General features: G+C 48.7%; 1 protein-coding gene across 4 annotated transcripts in view; it reads left to right on the top strand.

The window, feature by feature from the left end:
* Window positions 1–901: 901 nt before the first annotated feature.
* The window catches only part of HDAC8 (histone deacetylase 8), a 43,995-nt gene continuing 22,448 nt past the window's right edge, over window positions 902–22,448 (top strand). For 2 of the 4 annotated variants that reach the window (XR_014555642.1, XR_014555643.1), the window contains exons 1-10: window positions 902–1,033; window positions 1,755–1,807; window positions 2,737–2,867; window positions 4,279–4,420; window positions 6,629–6,741; window positions 9,546–9,623; window positions 11,396–11,504; window positions 12,554–12,726; window positions 14,500–14,598; window positions 18,557–18,662. Coding sequence is in view for 2 of the 4 variants with exons in the window: in XM_083700795.1 (XP_083556921.1) it covers window positions 932–1,033; window positions 1,755–1,807; window positions 2,737–2,867; window positions 4,279–4,420; window positions 6,629–6,741; window positions 9,546–9,623; window positions 11,396–11,504; window positions 12,554–12,726; window positions 14,504–14,598; window positions 18,557–18,662 (1,102 nt within the window). In the remaining 2 variants the exon portion in view is untranslated. The remainder of the gene's footprint in view (window positions 1,034–1,754; window positions 1,808–2,736; window positions 2,868–4,278; window positions 4,421–6,628; window positions 6,742–9,545; window positions 9,624–11,395; window positions 11,505–12,553; window positions 12,727–14,499; window positions 14,599–18,556; window positions 18,663–22,448) is intronic. The other 2 variants (XM_083700795.1, XM_083700794.1) reach the window with 1 other exon arrangement.

Here is a 22,448-nt window from a genome sequence, read left to right as displayed (position 1 = left end):
TCAACTAAGACGTTCAAGAACCAGGATTCCACTGTATGTTTTTCCTAGCAGAATTCCCATTGTATGGGTTTAGAGAGGATGACATCTAGATTAACACACACACACACACCCAAGCTTGCAGCAATATATAGACTCAACAATGCAGCTGCCTGTATTTTTCTGCATTTTTTTAGGGATGTTGACCTCAAGATGAGGTCTTGAGCTTCCAGATTTAAGAACAACCGGAGAGGAGAGGCCACTCAGGCTCCATTCCTCCTTATGGGCTTCTCCACTAGCATCTGGTGGACAACGGAAAGAACAAGATGCTGGGCTAGATGAGCTGAATTACAACTTATCACTTAACTGAAAACTATGGAGAGCATCGCTTTGCTTGCAGTATTTATTTTATTTTATTTTATTTCTCCAGAAAGAGCGGGGAGAGCATCGCTTCGCTTGGCTTGATTTATTTTATTTTATTTTATTTCTCCAGAAAGAGCAGGGAGAGCATCGCTTCGCTTGCAATATTGATTTTATTATTTTTAATTTTATTTCTCCAGAAAGAGCGGGGAGAGCATCGCTTCGTTTGCAGATTTTATTTTATTTTTATTATTTTACTTTATTTTATTTTATTATTTCTCCAGAAAGAGCGGGGAGAGCATCGCTTCGCTTGCAATACTGATTTTATTATTTTTAATTTTATTTCTCCAGAAAGAGTGGGGAGAGCATCGCTTCGCTTGCAGATTTTATTTTATTTTATTATTGCTCCAGAAAGAGCGGGTGGAAAGCCCCGCCTCTCTTGCAGTAGCTCCGCCCTCCCCTCGCCCCGCTCGCTAGCCTCCAGTCTCCCCATGCGAACTACCACTCCCGTCATGCCGCGCGGCGGCAGGAAGCCCGTCCCGGAAGTGCGCCCGGGCTGCAACCGGCGCCGGGAAGCGCGGTTCCCGTGGCGCCCATGGCCGAGCAGGCGGCCCCTCCGCCTCCGCCGCCGCCGGTCTACGTGCACAGCGCCGAGTACCTGGCGCGATGCGACGCCCTCTGCAAAGTCCCCGAGCGGGTGCGGGGCCGGGGGGGGGGGCGGGCGAGGGGGGGAGGTGCACTGGCCAAGGCGCTAGTCCTCAGCGGGGTCCTTTGGGCAGAGGGCAGACCTTGGGAGGGGGGATATGCATGGGGAGGGGGGAGACAACCCACCCCCCCACCTAAGGCGCTAGTCCTCAGTGAGATCCTTTGGGCTAGAAGGGAGGGGGGCTGGGAGGGGGACAGGAGGGGGGAGGGGGTAGACACCCCCCCCCCCAGCCGCTAAACCTCAGCGGGATCCTTGGGGCAGCAAAGGGGGGCAGAGGGCAGTCCCTGGGGGGGCTGGAAGGAAGGTATATGGAGGAGGAGGGGGGAGACACCCCGCCCACCTACCCAAGGCGCTAGTCCTCAACGGGATCCTTTGGCCCAGGAAGGGGGGGCAGAGGGCAGTCCCAGAGGGGGGCTGGAAAGGAGGGGATATGCATGGGGGACACACAACCCACCTACCCAAGGCACTAGTCCTCAGCGGGTTGGACTAGATGACCCGTGGGGGTGGATCCCTCCCCACTCTTCGATTCTATGGCCTCTCTTTCCTTGGAGGGTTTTAAGCAGAATTTCAGGGGGTGCTATGGTTGAGATTCCTTCTTTGCAAGGGGTTGGGCTAGATGACCACAGGGTGTCCCTTCCAGCGCTGCAGGTCTCTGATTCCGTGAGGGTGGTCTGGTTTGGCTTACTTCCTCCCTCCTTCCCTTTCCCCGCAGGCCAGCATGGTGCATTCCTTGATCAAATCCTACTCGCTGCTTGATCACATGAGGTAGGCGCAAGCGGCACAGCTTGCCATGGGGCAGGTGGGGGTCTTTTGAGCAAGGGGGGGTCTCTGCCAGGAGCTCCTGCAGCTTCCACCTGTTCTGGAAAAAGGCATTTTATTCCAGATTGTTTTGTTTGATGCTTTAAGGCCGGTTGCAAGCCGCTCGGATTTTTTCCTTAAAAATACAAAGCGGCATAGAAATGAAATTGATGATAAAAATATTTCCTTTAGGCCACGTTTCTCAGAGCTCTTGAAGAATACTTGCTAAGCAGCTGAGATCTCTTTGACTAACAACAGGGGGACATTGCCCTGGGGTAACTTTGCTGTAGTCAAGGAGATACAGAGGGGCAGCCTCAGAGGACTTCTCTTCTGCTCCTAACCCGTCCCATAGCAACACCTGCTCGGTTTGAGGCTTATCCATCCTTTTCTTGTCCCACGGTTTTCCTCCTGAGAAAACTGCTCTTTGGCGCTCAATTGGAGCAAAAAACCACTCTTTGGTGCTCAATCAGAGCAAAAAAACACACTCTTTGGCACTTAATCGGGGCAAAAAAACACTCTTTGGTGCTCAATCGGAGCAAAAAACCGCTCTTTGGTGCTCAATCGGAGCAAAAAACCGCTCTTTGGTACTCAGTCAGAACAAAAAAAGCTCTTTGGTGCTCAGTTAGAGAAAAAAAGTGCTCAATCACCAAAAAACGCACTTTACCACTCAGTCAGAGCAAAAAAACGCTCTTTGGCGCTCAATCGGAGCAAACAGCAGTTTGGGGTTTTTTTAATGGATTGCTGTTTATTCCAATTTAAAGCCAAAGAGCAGGTTTTCCTTGCGGAGGAGCAGGGCAAGGGGACCATGGGAAGTTTGGGCGAGCCCTTAGAGCGGTTGAGGTGCTGCCTTCCGTATTCTGTGTCTGCCCCACCCACCAAGTTCTTCATTTCCGTAGGATTGTCCCGCCCAAAGTAGCTTCCATGGAGGAGATGGCCGGCTTCCACACTGATGCCTACCTGCAGCACTTGCAGAAAGTGAGCGAGGAAGGCGACGATGACCATCCGGAATCGGTGGGATTTGGACTAGGTGAGGACTAGGCTATTTGGGTTTTTTTCCCTGTAGAACTCCAGACAAGGTGCCAGGGAAGATCTGCTGCCAGGCTCAGGGTGCTGAGATTTATCTCACAGCTAGGACCGGATTTAGGTTTGAGGAGGCCCTAAGCCAGGCATCCCCAACCTGGGGCCCTGCAGATGGCCTACAACTCCCATGATCCCTAGCTAACAGGACCAGTGGTCAGGGTTGATGGGAAATGTTGTCCAAAACATCTGGAGGCTGAAGGTTGGGGATGCCTTCCCTTAATCTACTGGAGGTCATGGGGCCCTTTATATGTCCATCTGTCCTTTGTCAACAACAAATGGTCTCTGTTTTTTGTGTGGAATATATCCTATATGGAAATTTATGGACCTGACAGGTATCTAAATTGAAACTGAAATACTTTATTGTCACTTGTACAACTTGTATACAGTGAGATTACATGAGCACCCCCCACTCAGCTCTCTTAGTCTTAATTCCCCTCGTTTACTGACGCACACCCACCAAACCCAAAAGTCAGTTGCCCTGTTGTTATCTTTTCATTCAGCAGCCTAACAGCCCACGGATAGAAACTGTTCTTTACCCTGTTGGCGCGACTAATCCTGCTTCTATATTTTCTGCCCGAGGGCAGGAGATCAAGAAAGTGTCGGCCAGGGTGTGAATAATCATCCCTGAGAATTTTCCTCACTCTCCTGAGGCAACGTTCTTCCGCTATTTCATCCAGCGGATTCAGGGGACAGCCCATAGTATCTTGTTCTGTATTCACCACCCTCTGTAGGCACTTCCGATCAGATGATGTCAAACCAGCATATCACACCGTGATGCAGTATGAAAGGACACTTTCTATTGTAGAAGGAGATCATCAGATGTTGATTGACATTGTTCTTCCGCAAGACTCTGAGGAGATGGAGTTTAAAATAATAATAAAGCCATTTGCACATAACAAAATACGTATTTTAGCAAAGTAATTGTCGAACTGAAATGCAATTAAGAAGAAATACAGTCGTACCTCCGCTTACGTATCCCTCTGGAATAAACAATGTTTCTGCAGTCACACAATCAATCAATCAGGAGCTGAATTGGGTTCCACATGGTCACAAAAACGAGGGGGGGGGGAAGAAGAGCTATAAGAACTCAGAATAGATAGCAAAAACAGACAGGCCTCAGCATAACACTCAAAACAGAGCAAGTTCGGCATCCGAAAAAAGTTCACAAACCGGAACACTTACTTCCGGGTTTGCAGTGTTTGGGTTCCAAGTTGTTTGAGTACCAAGGCGTTTGAGAACCAAGGTGCCACTGTAAAAAGTTAAAGGCAATTAAAGTGAAAAATGGTCCAAATAATAAAAATATACACCTGGTGTCTCTTAATTCTTCTATCATGCTCACCCCTTTCTCCTCCCTCCAGGTTACGACTGCCCGACCTCTGAAGGGATCTTTGACTATGCGGCCGCAGTGGGAGGAGCCACCATCACAGCCGCCCAGTGTTTGGTGAATGGCGACTGCCAGGTTGCCATCAACTGGCCTGGAGGCTGGCATCACGCAAAGAAGTAAGGAAGTTCTGTCTTGTTGCTTCTCCCAGAGCCTGCACTGTTAAGCCTAGTCCACCTTGGCATCCGTCAGGCCTGCGGGGAGAGGAATCAGAGAATCACAGGACTGTAGATTTGGAAGGAACCCCAGTGGTCATCTATTCCAACCCGCCTGCAAGGCAGAAATCTCAAGCATACATGACAGGTGTCCATCTAACCCCTAAATTTGACATAGATTTGGAACCTACTCGCCATTGATTCAAAATTTGATTGTTCTGCATTTGTCTAGTTTGATTGTTTGTCGTTCTGTTCATTTTACCTTCACGCACTTTAAACGTGATGTAAAAACTTAATAATTTTTTATTTACACTTTTCAAATTTATACATTTCATTAGTTTTACAACCCATTTAAGATTTCAAAATTTGACTTCCTTCCCCCTCTTTTCTACAGTTCCTTAAATTTATTTTTTAATACCTTCTGCATATCCAAATTCATTTAACTTGCTCGTTTGATTTATCAACTGTAAATAGATACTCTTATAAACTGCAGGTTACTACAATAATCCTGCTAATGTAAAAACCTAATAATAATTTTAAAAACTCCACCAGCGTCCGAGGGAGGCTGTTGTGCGGTCGAAGGGCTCCTACTGTTGGAAAGTTCTTCCTGATGTTGAGTCAGAATCTCAACGGGGAAAAGCAAGCTTGCTCCATCTTCCATGGGACAGCCCCCTTGAGATACCTGAAGATGTCTATCATATTTCCTCTCAGCTAGCTAAATAGCTCTGGGAATGTTCCTCTTGCCTACCAGAGGAGGAGACTTGCCATCAAAAATGTTCCGTCTTCTGGTTTGTCACTGTATATATTTATAATTTTTATGAGATTTCCACTTATCGATATCTAATCACATCATTGGGACGCGGGTGGTGCTATGCGTTAAACCACAGAGCCTAGGACTTGCCAATCAGAAGGTCGGCGGTTCGAATCCCTGCGATGGGGTGAGCTCCCGTTGCTCGGTCCCTGCTCCTGCCAACCTAGTAGTTCGAAAGCACATCAAAGTGCAAGTCGATAAATAGGTACCGCCCCGGCCGGAAGGTAAACGGCGTTTCGGAGCGCTGCTCTGGTTCACCAGAAGCGGCTTAGTCCAGCTGGCCACATGACCCGGAAACTGTATGCCGGCTCTCTCGGCCAGTAAAGCGAGATGAGCGCCGCAACCCCAGAGTCAGTCACGACTGGACCTAATGGTCAGGGGTCCCTTTACCTTTACCTTTTAATCACATCATTATTATCCACTTTATCTCTCTAGCTCTCTAGAGCCTGTCAACTTCCTTGCCTCCCGCCTCATGGCTTTCAAAATTAACCTTTATATCATAGCATTTTATGCATTTTCCAATTCTAATGACACTCTTTACAAAATGGCTCAAAATTTAAATAAATATAGGAAGATAGGAAACGTCTCCTTGCAAGTCATCGGGCAACCCTGTTGGTGATGTTTAATTGCTTGCAATAATCTTTCAAATATCGTATAAATTTACTCCAGTCCTTTTGGAATACTTGATCATGTTGATATCGGCGAGTTCTGCAAAGTCCATCGTCTTCATCTGCCCCTCTTCTTTCGTTCGTACTTCTTGTTGTTTTCATTTTTGGGCTGAAATAATTCATGCTACAGTTGTCGCATATAAAAATAGTCTTTTATCTTCCCTTGGTATCTCTTAACCTCTTAACCCACTATATACCCAGCAAAAAGGCTTCTGGTTTTTTAACAAAAGTATTTTTAAACATTTTCCTTAGCTCATTATACACCATTTCCCAGAAAGCCTTTTTCCCTCTTTGCAAGTCCACCACATGTGGTAGAAGATACCTTCCTTTTATTTACATTTCCAACACTCATTGGTTCTTGACTTGTACATTTTAGCCAATTTAGCTTGTGTTAAATACCATCAGTACATCATTTTCATAACATTTTCTTCAAGTGCGCTGCCTGCAGTAAAATTGATACCTTCCTTCCACAACCTTTCCCAGGATTCTAACTGGATATTTTATCCGAAATCTTATATCACTATAAGATTAATGTCACTATAATTTCTTCCTCTCCCTATGCCAAATTTTCTTCTACAAAATCTGCCCGCTCACTAGCCAGAGCGGCGAAGAGCGCCACGTTCTTGGCTTGAGGCCAGCTTCGTTTGCCAGCTCCTAAACCTTCACATTTCACCAGTCATGTTTTATTTGCAGGGACGAAGCTTCTGGCTTCTGCTACCTGAACGACGCCGTCCTGGGCATCTTGCGGCTCCGGCAGAAATTTGGCCGTGTTCTCTATGTGGACCTAGATCTGCATCACGGGGATGGTAAGGTTACTGCCAGCACAGGGGTTGACGTGGCTTGACTTGTTCCTGCTGCTTTGGTTTATTATGTTTTTTTTCTACATGGTGCTTAGAGAATAACTCGCACCTAAATATAAGCAAGACAAAGGAGATGGTGTTGGACGTTCGGAGGAAGAGAGGGGAACTAGCCCCATTGTATATCAGGGGGTATTGTGTGGAGAGAGTCTTTTCCTTTAAATTCCTGGGAGTTTACCTTAGTGAAGACCTTACTTGGAGAAACAATACACCGTATTTTTCGCTCCATAAGACGCACATTTTTCCTCTTAAAAACTAAGGGGAAATGTCTGTGTGTCTTATGGGGTGGAATGTGTGGTCCCTGGGGCTGGGGGGGGGGGGAATCCAGGCTTCCCTCGCCAGGCCCGACAAGCTCCTGAGCAGCTCTGGGGTAGCCCGCGAAGCTTCCGTAGGGCAGCAGGATGAAGGCTCCCCACTGCCCTGCGGAGGCTTTGCGAGCTACCCCAGAAGCCAGAACAGCTAGAGAGAGCGCTGCACAGTGCTCCCTCTAGCTGTTTTAGCTTCTGCCTTAGTGGCACAAAGCCTCCGCAGGGCAGCAGGGAGCCTTCATCCCGCTGTCCTGCGGAGGCTTCGCACGGCTATCCCTGGCTTTTGTGGGAGGTGGGGGAAGGGACAGAGCAAGGCTCTCTCACTTCCCCCACCTCCCACAAAAGCCGCCAAGAGCCGTGCTCCCTTTAAAGAGCCGCACAGAGTGTGTGGGGGCTGCCCTTCTCCCTCCTCTGGGAAAAGCCTGCAAGCGCCGCACACACGCTCCACGCGGCTCTTGAAAGGGAGCGCTGAGCAGAGCCTGGGATGCATACAGGCTCTGCTCAGCGCTCCCTTTAAATAATATTTTTTTTCTTGAAATCCCCCTCTAAAAACTAGGTGCGCCTTATGGCGCGAAAAATACAGTAACTCAGGTGGTTAGGAAAGCCCAACAGAGACTCCATTTTCTCAGGGTCTCGCGAGAGAACAGTTTTAAACGACAATTGATGATCTCCTTCTACAAGTCCACAATAGAAAATGCCCTCTCATCATTGTATCACAGTGTGGTACGTTGGCTTGACAGCCATGGACAGAAAGCCTTGACAAAGTGTGGTGAACACAGCACCTGATATCATGGGCTGTCCCCTGAGCCCAATAGATGACATTGCAAGGGATCGTGGCCTTAGGAGAGCGAGGAAAATTCTCAGGGACAATTCACACCCCGGCCAGCGCCTCTTTAATCTTCTACCCTCAGGCAGGAGATATAGAAGTATAATCAGTCGTACCAACAGGCTAAAAAACAGTTTCTATCCGTGGGCTGTTAGGCTGCTGAACGGAAAATAATATAGTGCAACTGACTTTCGGGGTTGGTGTGTTGTGCGACAAGCACACAGAGTGCAATGAGATTGAGTGTTTTGGGGGGGGGGAGGCTCGGTTAATTTCATTGTACACAGGCTGTACATTGACAATAAAGGTGTTATTATTATTATTATTTTAAATAATATATATTTAAAACAATTCCATTTTAACAATCCAATAAAAACCACAATAAAACATTCCAAATTATAATACAATAAAAAAGCCAAATATTCAATGCCAAATTATATATCTTTTGGGTGACTTCCCATGCTCTGAAGTTCGGGGAGTGATACAGTGGTACCTCACAAGACGAATGCCTCGCAAGACGAAAGAGTTTTCCGTTTTTTGAGTCGTTCCGCAAGATGAATTTCCCTATGGGCTTGCTTCGCAAGACGAAACGTCTTGCGAGTTTGTTTCCTTTTTCTTAAAGCCGCTAAGCCGTTAATAGCCACTAAGCCGCTAATAGCCGTGCTTCGCAAGACGAAAAAACCGCAAGACGAAGACACTCGCGGAACGGATTAATTTTGTCTTGCGAGGCACCACTGTAATCATCATACTGCATTTCTTAATTAGTCCAAAAAGTCCAAATAAAACATTTCAATGTTGATCCTTCATTTATTTTTCACAGTCACTGAATTGATTTAGCAAGCGAGTTTGTAGTTCTGTGTGAAATATTTTTACTTTCTTCTTCTTTATTTTCCTGTTGTAATCCAAAGTCCTCAGCGACGCCACTTTCGGTTCCTGCACACAAGAGCACATCCAACACATACGGCATATGTTACTGTTTTCTCCCCAGGTTAGGTCGTCTCTCAACTCCATTCCCAGAAATCGAACACCGAGACCTGCTCCACACACTTCCCCTCAATAATGAGTGGCTGAATATTCAATTTACGTTTCCTAAACTCCACAATAATCTGTTTTGTTTTCTTTAAGTTAAGGAGTAAGTTGTTTTTCCTGCACCACTCCCAACTTCCTTCCTCTTAAACCAACCACCGTTGTATCATCTGTATCATCATTATATTTTAATCAACTGTTTGTTTGGTTTGGGGGGGGGGTTGTTTTGTTTCTAATGTTTTTACTGTATTTATATTTGATGTTAGCCATCCTGAGCCCGGTCTTGGCCGGGGAGGGTGGAGTATAAATAAAAATTTATTATTATTATTATTATTATTATATCATGGGGCATTTTGTCCAGAGCCTTACTGAAATCAAGATACACTATGTCCCCGCAGCATTCCCCTGATCCATCAAGCTTGCAACTCTGTCAAAAAAAAGCTATGAGATTGTGTAGTCTTTCCTCTTCCTTCCCTGATAAGCCCCCCTTCTGTTCTGGCAATAGGGTCTCTCGCCTCCAGGACTAGACTCTGCGGCTGATGGGCAAGGAGCCTGTCGAAATTATTTCACTTCTCTCTCTCTTTCTTTCCACCCAGGTGTAGAAGATGCCTTCAGCTTCACCTCCAAAGTGATGACGGTGTCTCTGCATAAGTTCTCTCCAGGGTTTTTCCCAGGCAAGTGATGATTATTTATTTCTTTTGCTGTGCTTGAGTCTTGCTTCCCTTAAAGGTAAAGGGACCCTGACCATTAGGTCCAGTCGTGGCCGACTCTGGGGTTGCGGTACTCATCTCGCTTTACTGGCCGAGGGAGCCAGAGTACAGCTTCCGGGTCATGTGGCCAGCATGTCTAAGCCGCTTCTGGCGAACCAGAGCAGCGCACGGAAATGCCATTTACCTTCCCACCGGAGCGGTACCTATTTATCTACTTGCACTTGGACGTGCTTTTGAACTGCTAGGTGAGCAGGAGCAGGGAACGAGCAACAGGAGCTCACCCTGTCGTGGGGATTTAAACCGCTGACCTTCTGATCGGCAAGCCCTAGGCTCTGTGGTTTAACCCACAGCGCCACCCCCTTCCCCCTTTACCTTTTTAGTTTTTTATACACCTTGAATATTTATATTTTGTGTATGTAAATACACAAACAGTACCCACTGTTTATTTCCCCTGTTCTCTGTTCATATCATTCTCTGAATCCCGAGAGGCGTAAGAACCTGAGAAGAGGCTGCTTGATCAGGCCAGAGAGGCTAGCATCCTGCTATTGTAAAGACCAACCGGAGGCCTCTCGATGGGCAGCCCGCAGGCAGCACCTGAGGTGTTGCATTCCAAAAGCAAGGAAGGATTGGACCCTGATTAATAAAATACACACAAGGCTTGACCAGCAAGACTCTGGGAGGAGTGCCAATAATAATCTGTCACACCCTGGCCAAGGTCCCTTTTATTAACAAAAGAACTTTTAACACAGTGCTTGTAAGAACCAATGAGATTTCCCCTGAGCAGTTCAAAAAACCTACCACGTGGGTACAAAGTTGATCAAAGAAATCCTTTTAACTACAAATAAACTATTTCCTACTTGAGCATGCATACGTAGTTCAGAGTAAATAAAATAGGAATCAATGAGGAATGCTTTTAGCGAACCCCAGAGGTCGTAAACAGGAGAGGAAGGATGGCAAGGAAAGATTGTTGTTGTTTAGTCGTTTAGTCGTGTCCATTTCTTTGTGACCCCCTGGACCAGAGCACGCTAGGCACTCCTGTCTTCCACTGCCTCCCGCAGTTTGTTCAAACTCATGCTGGTCGCTTCGAGAACACTGTCCCACCATCTCGTCCTCTGTCGTCCCCTTCTCCTTGTGCCCTCCATCTTTCCCAACATCAGGGTCTTTTCCAGGGAGTCTTCTCTTCTCATGAGATGGCCAAAGTCTTGGAGTCTCAGCTTCAGGATCTGTCCTTCCAGTGAGCACTCAGGGCTGATTTCCTTCAGAATGGAGAGGTTTGATCTTCTTGTAGTCAATGGGACTCTCAAGAGTCTCCTCCAGCACCAGAATTCAAAAGCATTATCACCTCTATGTGAAACTATTTCCTGGCCCTAAGATTAACAAAACAAATGAAATGTACATCAAAGCTGACTACTATCTTTATGTACTGAGGATACCTGGTGAAGCAACTGTTCTGTGTTTTAGAATGCTTATACATGCTTGTCGTGCATAGAGAAATGGGCAGTAGATAAAATGGGGCAGATATGCAGAGGCTTGTGGGATTTGATCAGAAATAATTGTCAATGGCTCAAGCCCAGTCAGCGCAATGCTTTCATTGCGGACACAATGGCTTGCTCCATATTTTCATAACTCCTCATAGCAATCCCACCTGATCACTACACTGAGGCACAAAGCATCCTTCACGGTCCCACTTCCTGGTCCCAAGTCAGTAAAAAAACTCTCTTCTGCCTCTTGCTCAGGAACAGGAGATGTGACGGACGTGGGCCTGGGGAAGGGGCGTTACTACAGCGTCAACGTCCCCATTCAAGACGGCATCCAGGACGACAGATACTTCCAGATCTGCGAGACGTAAGAGCCCACCACCCGGTGGCCCTTTGGGAGCAAAGGTTTTCGGTGGTTCTCCCACAGTTCCTCCTTTGTGCCCCACCTGGCATAACTCGCACTCGGGGCTCGCTCTGTCTTCCCATCAGATTGTTCTAGCTGAGTGACTGGAATTGGCCCTGCGGCTTTTGAAACATGTCTGGGCTCCACAAGGAAGCAGGGCTGTCTTTAGCAATTATTATTATTATTATTATTATTATTATTATTATTATTATTAATTTATACCCCGCCCATCTGGCTGAGTTTCCCTAGTCACTGTGGGCGGTTCCCAATCGAGTGTTAAAAACAATACAGCATTAAATATTAAAAACTTCCCTAAACAGGGCTGCCTTCAGATGTCTTTTAAAGATAGGATAGCTGCTTATTTCCTTCACATCTGGTGGGAAGTCTTCTTCGCCGTCGCTACTGCCACTTGGTAGGCTCGACATTGAGCTCTAACCCATGTCCAGTCAGCTTCAGAATGGTGACTGGGAGTGGCCACCAAGACCATATAACATCGGTCTTGAAAAACCACACTGGCTCCCAGGACGTTTCCAAGCACAATTCAAAGTGTTGGTGCTGACCTTGAAAGCCCTAAACGGCCTCGGTCCAGTATACCTGAAGGAGCATCTCCAGCCCATCGTTTAGCCCGGACACTGAGTTCCAGCGCTGAGGGCCTTCTGGCTTTTCCCTCCCTGCAGGAAGCGAGGTTACAGGGAACCAGGCAGAGGGCCTTCTCGGTGGTGGCACCCGCCCTGTGGACGCCCTCCCACCGGATGTCAAAGAGAAAAATAACTACCAGACTTTTAAAAGACATCTGAAGGCAGCCCTGTTTAGAGAAGCTTTTAATGTTTAATAGGCTATTGTATTTTAGTGTTTTGTTGGAAGCTGCCCAGAGTGGCTGGTGAAGCCCAGCCAGATGGGCAGGGTAAAAATAATAAATTATTATTATTATTATTATTAACAACCTCTGCTGCTAGTGGCTTCCTACCTGCCTGCCCTCCGGGTAATGGGGGTCTTCGTTCCTCTCCCTGCAGTGTCCTGAAGGAGGTCTACGCAGCGTTCAGCCCTGAGGCCGTTGTCCTGCAGTTGGGGGCGGACACCATCGCTGGGGACCCCATGTGCTCCTTCAACTTGACCCCCGAAGGGGTCGGCCGGTGCCTGAAGTACGTGTTACAGTGGCAGCGCCCAACCCTCGTCCTGGGAGGAGGTGAGTGGAGGAGGCCGCAGTTTTAGCACACATGAAAAACCTAAAACAAATCCTTATTTCCTGATGGATGTAGCCTTTGGACTACGGTCATACCTCTGGTTACAGACGTTTCCAGGTTGTGTTTGTTCGGGTTATGGACCTGCCGAAACCCGCAAGTACCGGAACAGGTTACTTCCGGGTTTTGGGAATCGCGCTTTGCACATGCGCAGACGCGCCAAATCTCAACCTGCGTGTCTGCAGACGCGCCGCTGCAGGTTGCGAATGTGCATCCCACACAGATCACGTTCATAACCCAAGCATCCACTGTATAATGCAACTTCTTTTTTCCCCAATTTTTAAATAAATTTTCCAAATTTATTACAAATACAGCACAACACAAAAAACAAAACATATATAAAACAAACAAAAAACAAACATACATCTTCCAATCAAAGATCCAAATTAAATTCCAGTGTTAAATGACTTCCTCAAATCCTTCCTAACTGATTTTCATTAAATCTCATTTTAGCAGTTTTCCAATATCCACTTTCTAATAAAATTAACTTCTTCAAATTACTAACTTTTGTATAATGCAACTTCAGTAGAAAACTATCTTTAGAAAGGTTTTTCCTCCAAAAGCATTTTATTTTCAAAATCCAATTAATTTTTTTTTTAAAAAATCCGATTTGAATTTTTAAAAATCCAATTTTTTATTTAAAAAAAAACCCAAACCATTGATTTTTATCCACCCTGGCCTCAAGCGACAGCAAAGGACCCAGGAGTGCCCCCAAGCTATGTACCTGCTCCTTCAGAGGGCGTGTAACCACATCAAGGGCAGGTGATTTCCCACGCATCCAGTTCAGCATCTGTCTTACCTGCATGGAGCTTCAGTTTCTTGGCTGTCATCCAGTCCATTATCGAGACAAGACAGCAGTCCAGCTCACCTGTCGCCTCACCTGCAAATGCAGAGGATAGGCAGAGCGGCTCGCAACGGGCTCCTTTCCTCCACACCCCTCATTCCTCCTCTTTCTTTTTTTAATAATATTTTTATCAGGTTTCCGTTTCATGATAGTTGAATACATCCTTGTTAATCACATTGGTCTTTGCTCATACGACCTGGTCGCCTTCCCTCTTTCCCGCCTCGTGGTTTTCATAATTCCTTTCTATGTCATAGCATTTGTACCTCTTTCTGTTTCCTTTTCGTTCCTTCCAATTATCACGTTTTTCATTAAATATAAAAAATAAGAATCCTTAACATTACAAGTCTTCTTAGCTCAACCCTGCTGATGTTGTTAACTGTTTGCAATTGTCCTTCAAATATTGTACAATTATTTTAAATTAATAATTTGGCTGTTTTGTATTTTATTTTATTCTTTTTAATTGGATTATGATTTGATGGATTTGTTAATTGGATGTTCTTATTGGAAAACTAATAAAAATGATTTATAAAAAAACAAAAACAAATATTGTACAAATTTACTCCCGTCTTTTTGGAAAGCTAGATTTCATTGGTTTCGGATTTCCCCCGTCAGTTTCGCCAGTTCTGCATATTCAGTCATCTACACCTGCCAGTCTTTTATCGTCTAATTCCTGTTGCTTCCGGTTTGGGGCTAAAAGAGTCTTTGCTGCCATTGTTGCATACATGAACAGTTTTTGGTCTCACTTTGAAATTTCTTCACTTGCTACTATACCTAATAGAAATGCTTCTGGTTTTTTTAACAAATGTGCTTTTATACAATTTCTTTAACTCCTCTTTCCTCCCTTTCCGGACTTCCTGCTCCTTCGCTCCTGGAGGCAGGAGGCTACCATCTCGCCAACACGGCTCGCTGCTGGGCGTATTTGACGGCGGTCATCTTAGGGAAAACGCTGCCCTCCGAAATCCCGGATCACAAGGTGAGGCCTTAGCTATGCAGAAGAACCGACCCGTTCCTCTTGGGCAGAAACCCCTCCCAGCCTTTTGCCAAGAGTCATTCCAGTAACAACAATAATATTATAATCTTATTTATATCCCGCCTATCTGGCTGAGTTGCCCCTGCCACTCTGGGTGGCTTCCAGCAGAACATATATAAAAATAGTGAAGTGTCAGACATTGAAAACTTCCCAATACAGGACAGGTTTCAGATGGCTTCTGAATGTAACACAGCTGCTTATTTCCTTGGCATCTGATGGGAGGGCATTCCAGAACGTAGGTGCCACTACCGAGAAGGCCCTCTGCCTCTTTCGCTGTGACTTCGCTTCTCACATTAGGGGAACTTCCAGAAGGCTCTAGGAAGTGGACCTCAGTAACAATACAGTGGTACCTTGATTCTCAAACTCACTGTTCTGGAAGTCCGTTCGAAAACCAAAGCGTTCCAAAACCGAGGTGCGCTTTCCCATAGAAAGTAATGCAAAATTAATTAATCTGTTCCAGACTTTTAAAAACAACCCCTAAAACAGCAGTTTAACATGAATTTTACTAATGAGAATGTTGATCCATAAAATGAAAGAAATAATCAATGTAAGGTAAAGGTACCCCTGCCCTTAGGGGTCAGTCGTGTCCGACTCTAGGGTTGTGCACCCATCTCACTTAAGAGGCCGGGGGCCAGCGCTGTCCGGAGACACATCCGGGTCATGTGGCCAGTGTGATGGAGCTGCTCTGGCGAGCCAGCACCAGCACAGCACACAGAACGCCGTTTACCTTCCCGCTATAAAGCGGTACCTATTTATCTACTTGCACGTAAGGGTGCTTTCGAACTGCTAGGTGGGCAGGAGCTGGGACCGAAGGACGGGAGCTAACCCCGCCATGGGGATTCGAACTGCCGACCATGTGATCGGCAAGCCCTAGGCGCTGAGGTTTTACCCACAGCGCCACCCGCGTCCCATAATAATCAATGTACAGTACTATAAAATAAATAAGACAGTATTGTAGATGATAAAAATGAAAATTTAATTATTTTCTTCCCTGCACTGATGATAGTCAGTGTTTGAATGGGGGGCTTTTATCCATTCCCACAGTCACACAATCAATGTCAGTAGCTGAACTAGGTTCCACGCAGTCACAAAAAAAAAAGAAAAAAGAACTGAAACGCCTCAAAAACAAAAATAAATGGCAAAAACAGAAGCACCAAACTTAATCCATTCCGGAAGTCCATTCGACTTCCGAAATGTTCAAAAACCAAGGCGCAGCTTCTGATTGGTGCAGGTGCCCCGGAAACAATAGCCGACAGCCGAAACAGATGTTCGGCTTCCGAGAAACGTTCGCAAACCAGAACACTTCTGGGTTTTCGGAGTTTGAGAACCAAAGCGTATGAGACCTCTAAGTCATGTTGCCTTGTTACATTGCCATCCTCTCCAAAGGGTTTCAGAAGACAGCCCAAATCAGATGGGTTGTGTTGAGAGGAGGTGCCCTTGCTTGCTTGCACAAAATTGTCTTGCAGGATTAGCATTAGCTACTCAGAAACAAAAATACAAAAGCCAGTGCTTCCAGTCCCCTTTTAATCTAGATCAAGGGAAGTAATAGTGCCACTGTATTCTGCTCTGGTCAGACCTCACCTGGAGTACTGTGTCCAGTTCTGGGCACCACAGTTCAAGAAGGACACTGACAAACTGGAACATGTCTAGAGGAGGGCAACCAAAATGGTCAAAGGCCTGGAAACGATGCCTTATGAGGAACGGCTAAGGGAGCTGGGCATGTTTAGCCTGGAGAAGAGGAGGTTAAGGGGTGATATGATAGCCATGTTCAAATATATAAAAGAATGTCACATAGAGGAGGGAGAAAGTTGTTTCTGCTGCTCCAGAGAAGCGGACACGGAGCAATGGATCCAAACTACAAGAAAGAAGATTCCACCTAAACATTAGGAAGAACCTCCTGACAGTAAGAGCTGTTCGACAGTGGGATTTGCTGCCAAGGAGTGTGGTGGAGTCTCCTTCTTTGGAGGTCTTTAAGCAGAGGCTTGACAACCATATGTCAGGAGTGCTCTGATGGTGTTTCCTGCTTGGCAGGGGGTTGGACTCGATGGCCCTTGGGGTCTCTTCCAACTCTATGATTCTATGATTCTAATAAATTGGTTTTTGTCAACGTATAAACCAGACAACAAGTTCCCCTCATTCCCATCCTCCTCCCCCTGGAACAGAAGATCAGCGTCAGAAGATCAGTCATTTTGGACTCACAGCTGTCCATGGAGGTGCAGGTCAATTCTGTGTCCAGGGCAGCTGTCTGCCAGCTCCATCTGGTACCCAGGATGAGACCCTGCCTGCCTGTGCACTGTCTCTCCAGAGTGGTGCATGCTCCGGTTATCTCCCGCTTGGACTACTGCCATGCGCTCTACGTGGGGCTCCCTTTGAAGGTGACTCGGAAACTGCAATTAATCCAGAATGCAGCAGCTAGACTGGTGCTGGGAGCGGCCACTGAGACCAAATAACACCAGTCCTGAAAGATCTTCATTGGCTCTCTGTACGTTTCCGAGCACAATTCAAAGAGTTGGTGTTGACCTTGAAAGCCCTAAACGGCCTCGGTCCTGTATATCTGAAGGAGCGTCTCCACCCCCATCGTTCTCCCTGGACACTGAGGTCCAGCACCGAGGGCCTTCTGGTGGTTCCCTCCCTGCGAGAAGCCAAGTTACAAGGAACCAGGCAGAGGGCCTTCTCGTGGTGGTGCCTGCCCTGTGGAACACCCTCCCAGCAGATGTCAAGGCAATAAGCAACTATTTTACTTTTAAATGACAACTGAAGGCGGCCCTGTTTAGGGAAGTTTTTAATGTTTGATGCTGTAATGTTTTTAATATTCCGTTGGAAGCCGCCCAGAGTGGCTGGGGAAACCCAGCCAGATGGGCGGGGTATAAAATAAATAATAATAATAATAATACATTTTATTTATACGCTCCCCTCCCCAGCCAGAGCCGGGTCAGGGCGGCTAACACCAGTAAAATTACAGTAAAAACATAATATGGGGGGGGGGGCAATTTAAAATGCAATTTAAAATGCAGCCTCATTTTAAAAGTAGCCCATAGATCAAAACCACAAGGGAAGGGAAACATAAGGGTCAGACTGAGTCCGAACCAAAGGCCAGGAGGAACAGCTCTGTCTTGCAGGCCCAGCGGAAAGATGTCAAATCCCGCAGGGCCCTAGTCTCTTGTGACAGAGCGTTCCACCAAGTTGGGACCAGTACTGAAAAGGCTCTGGCCCTAGTTGAAACCAATCTAACCACCTTGCGACTTGGGGCCTCCAAAGTGTTGTCATTTGTGGACCTTAAGGTCCTCTGCAGGGCATAAAGGTAAAGGTACCCCTGCCCGTACGGGCCAGTCTTGACAGACTCTGGGGTTGTGCGCCCATCTCACTTAAGAGGCCAGGGGCCAGCGCTGTCCGGAGACACTTCCGGGTCACGTGGCCAGCGTGACATCGCTGCTCTGGCGAGCCAGAGCCGCACACGGAAACGCCGTTTACCTTCCTGCTGGTAAGCGGTCCCTATTTATCTACTTGCACCCAGAGGTGCTTTCAAACTGCTAGGTTGGCAGGCGCTGGGACCGAGCAGCGGGAGCGCACCCCGCCGCAGGGATTCGAACCGCCGACCTTTCGATCGGCAAGCCCTAGGCGCTGAGGCTTTAACCCACAGCGCCACCTGCGTCCCCCGCAGGGCATACCAGGATAATAATATTATTATTAGCATATAAGAGTTTGCCATATGTAAGGTCGGTGGGTGATTAGGGCAAGAGGGTAGGTTTCTTTTCCCAGGGAGAGGAAACAGCCCTTTGCTTGTGAAGTCAGAGGCTCGCATGCAACATGGGTTACCTCCCTGGGTGCGTCTTGCCTCTCTTAGATCTGCCAGGAGCGGCTCCTGTTTCCTTCTTTCACCCTTTCCTTCCTCCTCTGGCAGTACTTCACAGAATACGGCCCTGATTACGTCTTGGAAGTTACACCAAGCTGCAGGCTGGACCGCAACGAGCCGCAGAGAATCCAAGAAATCCTGAGCTGCATTAAAGGTGAGTCCTGCCCTCTTCACCTGGGTGAAGGAGGTTGCAGGTTGCCAATGAGCCTGGCTCCCAGCGAAGGGGCGCCGTCCACTGGCAAAACAAGTGAATTGTGTGCAGAAGGGATCAAATCCCAGTTGTCACGGTCCGGTTCATGGGCGATCGAAGTCCTGGCTGGGGATGTCAGGACCGGGGGCAAGATGGTGGGGAGGGAGCAGGAACGGGAAGCTAGAAGCCAGGAGTCAGGAAGCCAAGGGTCCAAGGGTCAGGAAGCAAGGAGTCTCAAAGTCAAGGGTCCGAGGATCAAGAAGCAAGGAGTCACGAAGGCAGGGGTCCAAGGGTCAAGAAGGAAGGAGTCACGAAGGCAGGGGTCCAAGGGTCAAGAAGGAAGGAGTCACGAAGGTAGGGGTCCGAGGGTCAAGAAGCAAGGAGTCACGAAGGCAGGGGTCCAAGGGTCAAGAAGGAAGGAGTCACGAAGGTAGGGGTCCGAGGGTCAAGAAGCAAGGAGTCACGAAGGCAGGGAGCAAGGAGTCACAAAGGCAGGAGTCCGAGGTTCAAGAAGCAAGGAGTCACGAAGGCAGGGGTCCAAGGGTCAAGAAGCAAGGAGTCACGAAGGCAGGGGTCCAAGGGTCAAGAAGCAAGGAGTCATGAAGGCAGGGGTCCGAGGGTCAAGAAGCAAGGAGTCACAAAGGCAGGAGTCCGAGGGTCAAGAAGCAAGAAGTCATGAAGGCAGGGGTCCAAGGGTCAAGAAGGAAGGAGTCACGAAGGCAGGGGTCCGAGGGTCAAGAAGCAGGGGGTCACGAAGGCAGGGGTCCGAGGGTCAAGAAGCAAGGAGTCACGAAGGCAGGAGTCCGAGGTTCAAGAAGCAAGAAGTCATGAAGGCAGGGGTCCAAGGGTCAAGAAGCAAGGAGTCACGAAGGCAGGGGTCCGAGGGTCAAGAAGCAAGGAGTCACGAAGGCAGGGAGCAAGGAGTCACAAAGGCAGGAGTCCGAGGGTCAAGAAGCAAGAAGTCATGAAGGCAGGGGTCCAAGGGTCAAGAAGCAAGGAGTCACGAAGGCAGGGGTCCGAGGGTCAAGAAGCAAGGAGTCACGAAGGCAGGGGTCCAAGGGTCAAGAAGCAAGGAGTCACGAAGGCAGGGGTCCGAGGGTCAAGAAGCAAGGAGTCACGAAGGCAGGGGTCCAAGGGTCAAGAAGCAAGGAGTCACGAAGGCAGGGGTCCAAGGGTCAAGAAGCAAGGAGTCACGAAGGCAGGGGTCCGAGGGTCAAGAAGCAAGGAGTCACGAAGGCAGGGGTCCGAGGGTCAAGAAGCAAGGAGTCACGAAGGCAGGGGTCCAAGGGTCAAGAAGCAAGGAGTCACAAAGGCAGGGGTCCAAGGGTCAAGAAGCAAGGAGTCACGAAGGCAGGGGTCCAAGGGTCAAGAAGCAAGGAGTCACGAAGGCAGGGGTCCAAGGGTCAAGAAGCAAGGAGTCACAAAGGCAGGGGTCCGAGGGTCAAGAAGCAAGGAGTCACGAAGGCAGGGGTCCGAGGGTCAAGAAGCAAGGAGTCACGAAGGCAGGGAGCAAGGAGTCACAAAGGCAGGAGTCCAAGGGTCAAGAAGCAAGGAGTCACGAAGGCAGGGGTCCAAGGGTCAAGAAGCAAGGAGTCACGAAGGCAGGGGTCCAAGGGTCAAGAAGCAAGGAGTCACAAAGGCAGGGGTCCGAGGGTCAAGAAGCAAGGAGTCACGAAGGCAGGGGTCCGAGGGTCAAGAAGCAAGGAGTCACGAAGGCAGGGGTCCAAGGGTCAAGAAGCAAGGAGTCACAAAGGCAGGGGTCCGAGGGTCAAGAAGCAAGGAGTCACGAAGGCAGGGGTCCGAGGGTCAAGAAGCAAGGAGTCACGAAGGCAGGGGTCCGAGGGTCAAGAAGCAAGGAGTCACAAAGGCAGGGGTCCGAGGGTCAAGAAGCAAGGAGTCACGAAGGCAGGGGTCCGAGGGTCAAGAAGCAAGGAGTCACGAAGGCAGGGGTCCGAGGGTCAAGAAGCAAGGAGTCACAAAGGCAGGGGTCCGAGGGTCAAGAAGCAAGGAGTCACGAAGGCAGGGGTCCAAGGGTCAAGAAGCAAGGAGTCACGAAGGCAGGGGTCCAAGGGTCAAGAAGCAAGGAGTCACAAAGGCAGGGGTCCGAGGGTCAAGAAGCAAGGAGTCACGAAGGCAGGGGTCCAAGGGTCAAGAAGCAAGGAGTCACGAAGGCAGGGGTCCAAGGGTCAAGAAGCAAGGAGTCACGAAGGCAGGGGTCCAAGGGTCAAGAAGCAAGGAGTCACAAAGGCAGGGGTCCGAGGGTCAAGAAGCAAGGAGTCACGAAGGCAGGGGTCCAAGGGTCAAGAAGCAAGGAGTCATGAAGGCAGGGGTCCAAGGGTCAAGAAGCAAGGAGTCACGAAGGCAGGGGTCCGAGGGTCAAGAAGCAAGGAGTCACGAAGGCAGGGGTCCGAGGGTCAAGAAGCAAGGAGTCACGAAGGCAGGGAGCAAGGAGTCACAAAGGCAGGAGTCCAAGGGTCAAGAAGCAAGGAGTCACGAAGGCAGGGGTCCAAAGGTCAAGAAGCAAGGAGTCACGAAGGCAGGGGTCCAAGGGTCAAGAAGCAAGGAGTCACAAAGGCAGGGGTCCGAGGGTCAAGAAGCAAGGAGTCACGAAGGCAGGGGTCCGAGGGTCAAGAAGCAAGGAGTCACGAAGGCAGGGGTCCAAGGGTCAAGAAGCAAGGAGTCACGAAGGCAGGGGTCCAAGGGTCAAGAAGCAAGGAGTTACAAAGGCAGGGGTCCGAGGGTCAAGAAGCAAGGAGTCACGAAGGCAGGGGTCCAAGGGTCAAGAAGCAAGGAGTCACGAAGGCAGGGGTCCAAGGGTCAAGAAGCAAGGAGTCACGAAGGCAGGGGTCCAAGGGTCAAGAAGCAAGGAGTCACGAAGGCAGGGGTCCAAGGGTCAAGAAGCAAGGAGTCACGAAGGCAGGGGTCCAAGGGTCAAGAAGCAAGGAGTCACGAAGGCAGGGGTCCAAGGGTCAAGAAGCAAGGAGTCATGAAGGCAGGGGTCCAAGGGTCAAGAAGCAAGGAGTCATGAAGGCAGGGGTCCGAGGGTCAAGAAGCAAGGAGTCACGAAGGCAGGGGTCCGAGGGTCAAGAAGCAAGGAGTCATGAAGGCAGGGGTCCAAGGGTCAAGAAGGAAGGAGTCACGAAGGCAGGGGTCCGAGGGTCAAGAAGCAAGGAGTCACAAAGGCAGGGGTCCAAGGGTCAAGAAGCAAGGAGTCACAAAGGCAGGGGTCCAAGGGTCAAGAAGCAAGGAGTCACGAAGGCAGGGGTCCAAGGGTCAAGAAGCAAGGAGTCACGAAGGCAGGGGTCCAAGGGTCAAGAAGCAAGGAGTCACAAAGGCAGGGGTCCAAGGGTCAAGAAGCAAGGAGTCACGAAGGCAGGGGTCCAAGGGTCAAGAAGCAAGGAGTCATGAAGGCAGGGGTCCGAGGGTCAAGAAGCAAGGAGTCACAAAGGCAGGGGTCCAAGGGTCAAGAAGCAAGGAGTCACAAAGGCAGGGGTCCGAGGGTCAAGAAGCAAGGAGTCACGAAGGCAGGGGTCCGAGGGTCAAGAAGCAAGGAGTCACGAAGGCAGGGAGCAATGAGTCACAAAGGCAGGAGTCCAAGGGTCAAGAAGCAAGGAGTCACGAAGGCAGGGGTCCAAGGGTCAAGAAGCAAGGAGTCACGAAGGCAGGGGTCCAAGGGTCAAGAAGCAAGGAGTCACGAAGGCAGGGGTCCAAGGGTCAAGAAGCAAGGAGTCACAAAGGCAGGGGTCCGAG

This window comes from Podarcis gaigeae (assembly GCF_964106915.1).
Source record: "Podarcis gaigeae genome assembly, chromosome: 10".
NCBI classification, from domain to species: domain Eukaryota; kingdom Metazoa; phylum Chordata; class Lepidosauria; order Squamata; family Lacertidae; genus Podarcis; species Podarcis gaigeae.
The sequence above is the reverse complement of the archived record's forward strand: the minus strand, read 5'-3'. Positions and strand labels throughout refer to the sequence as shown.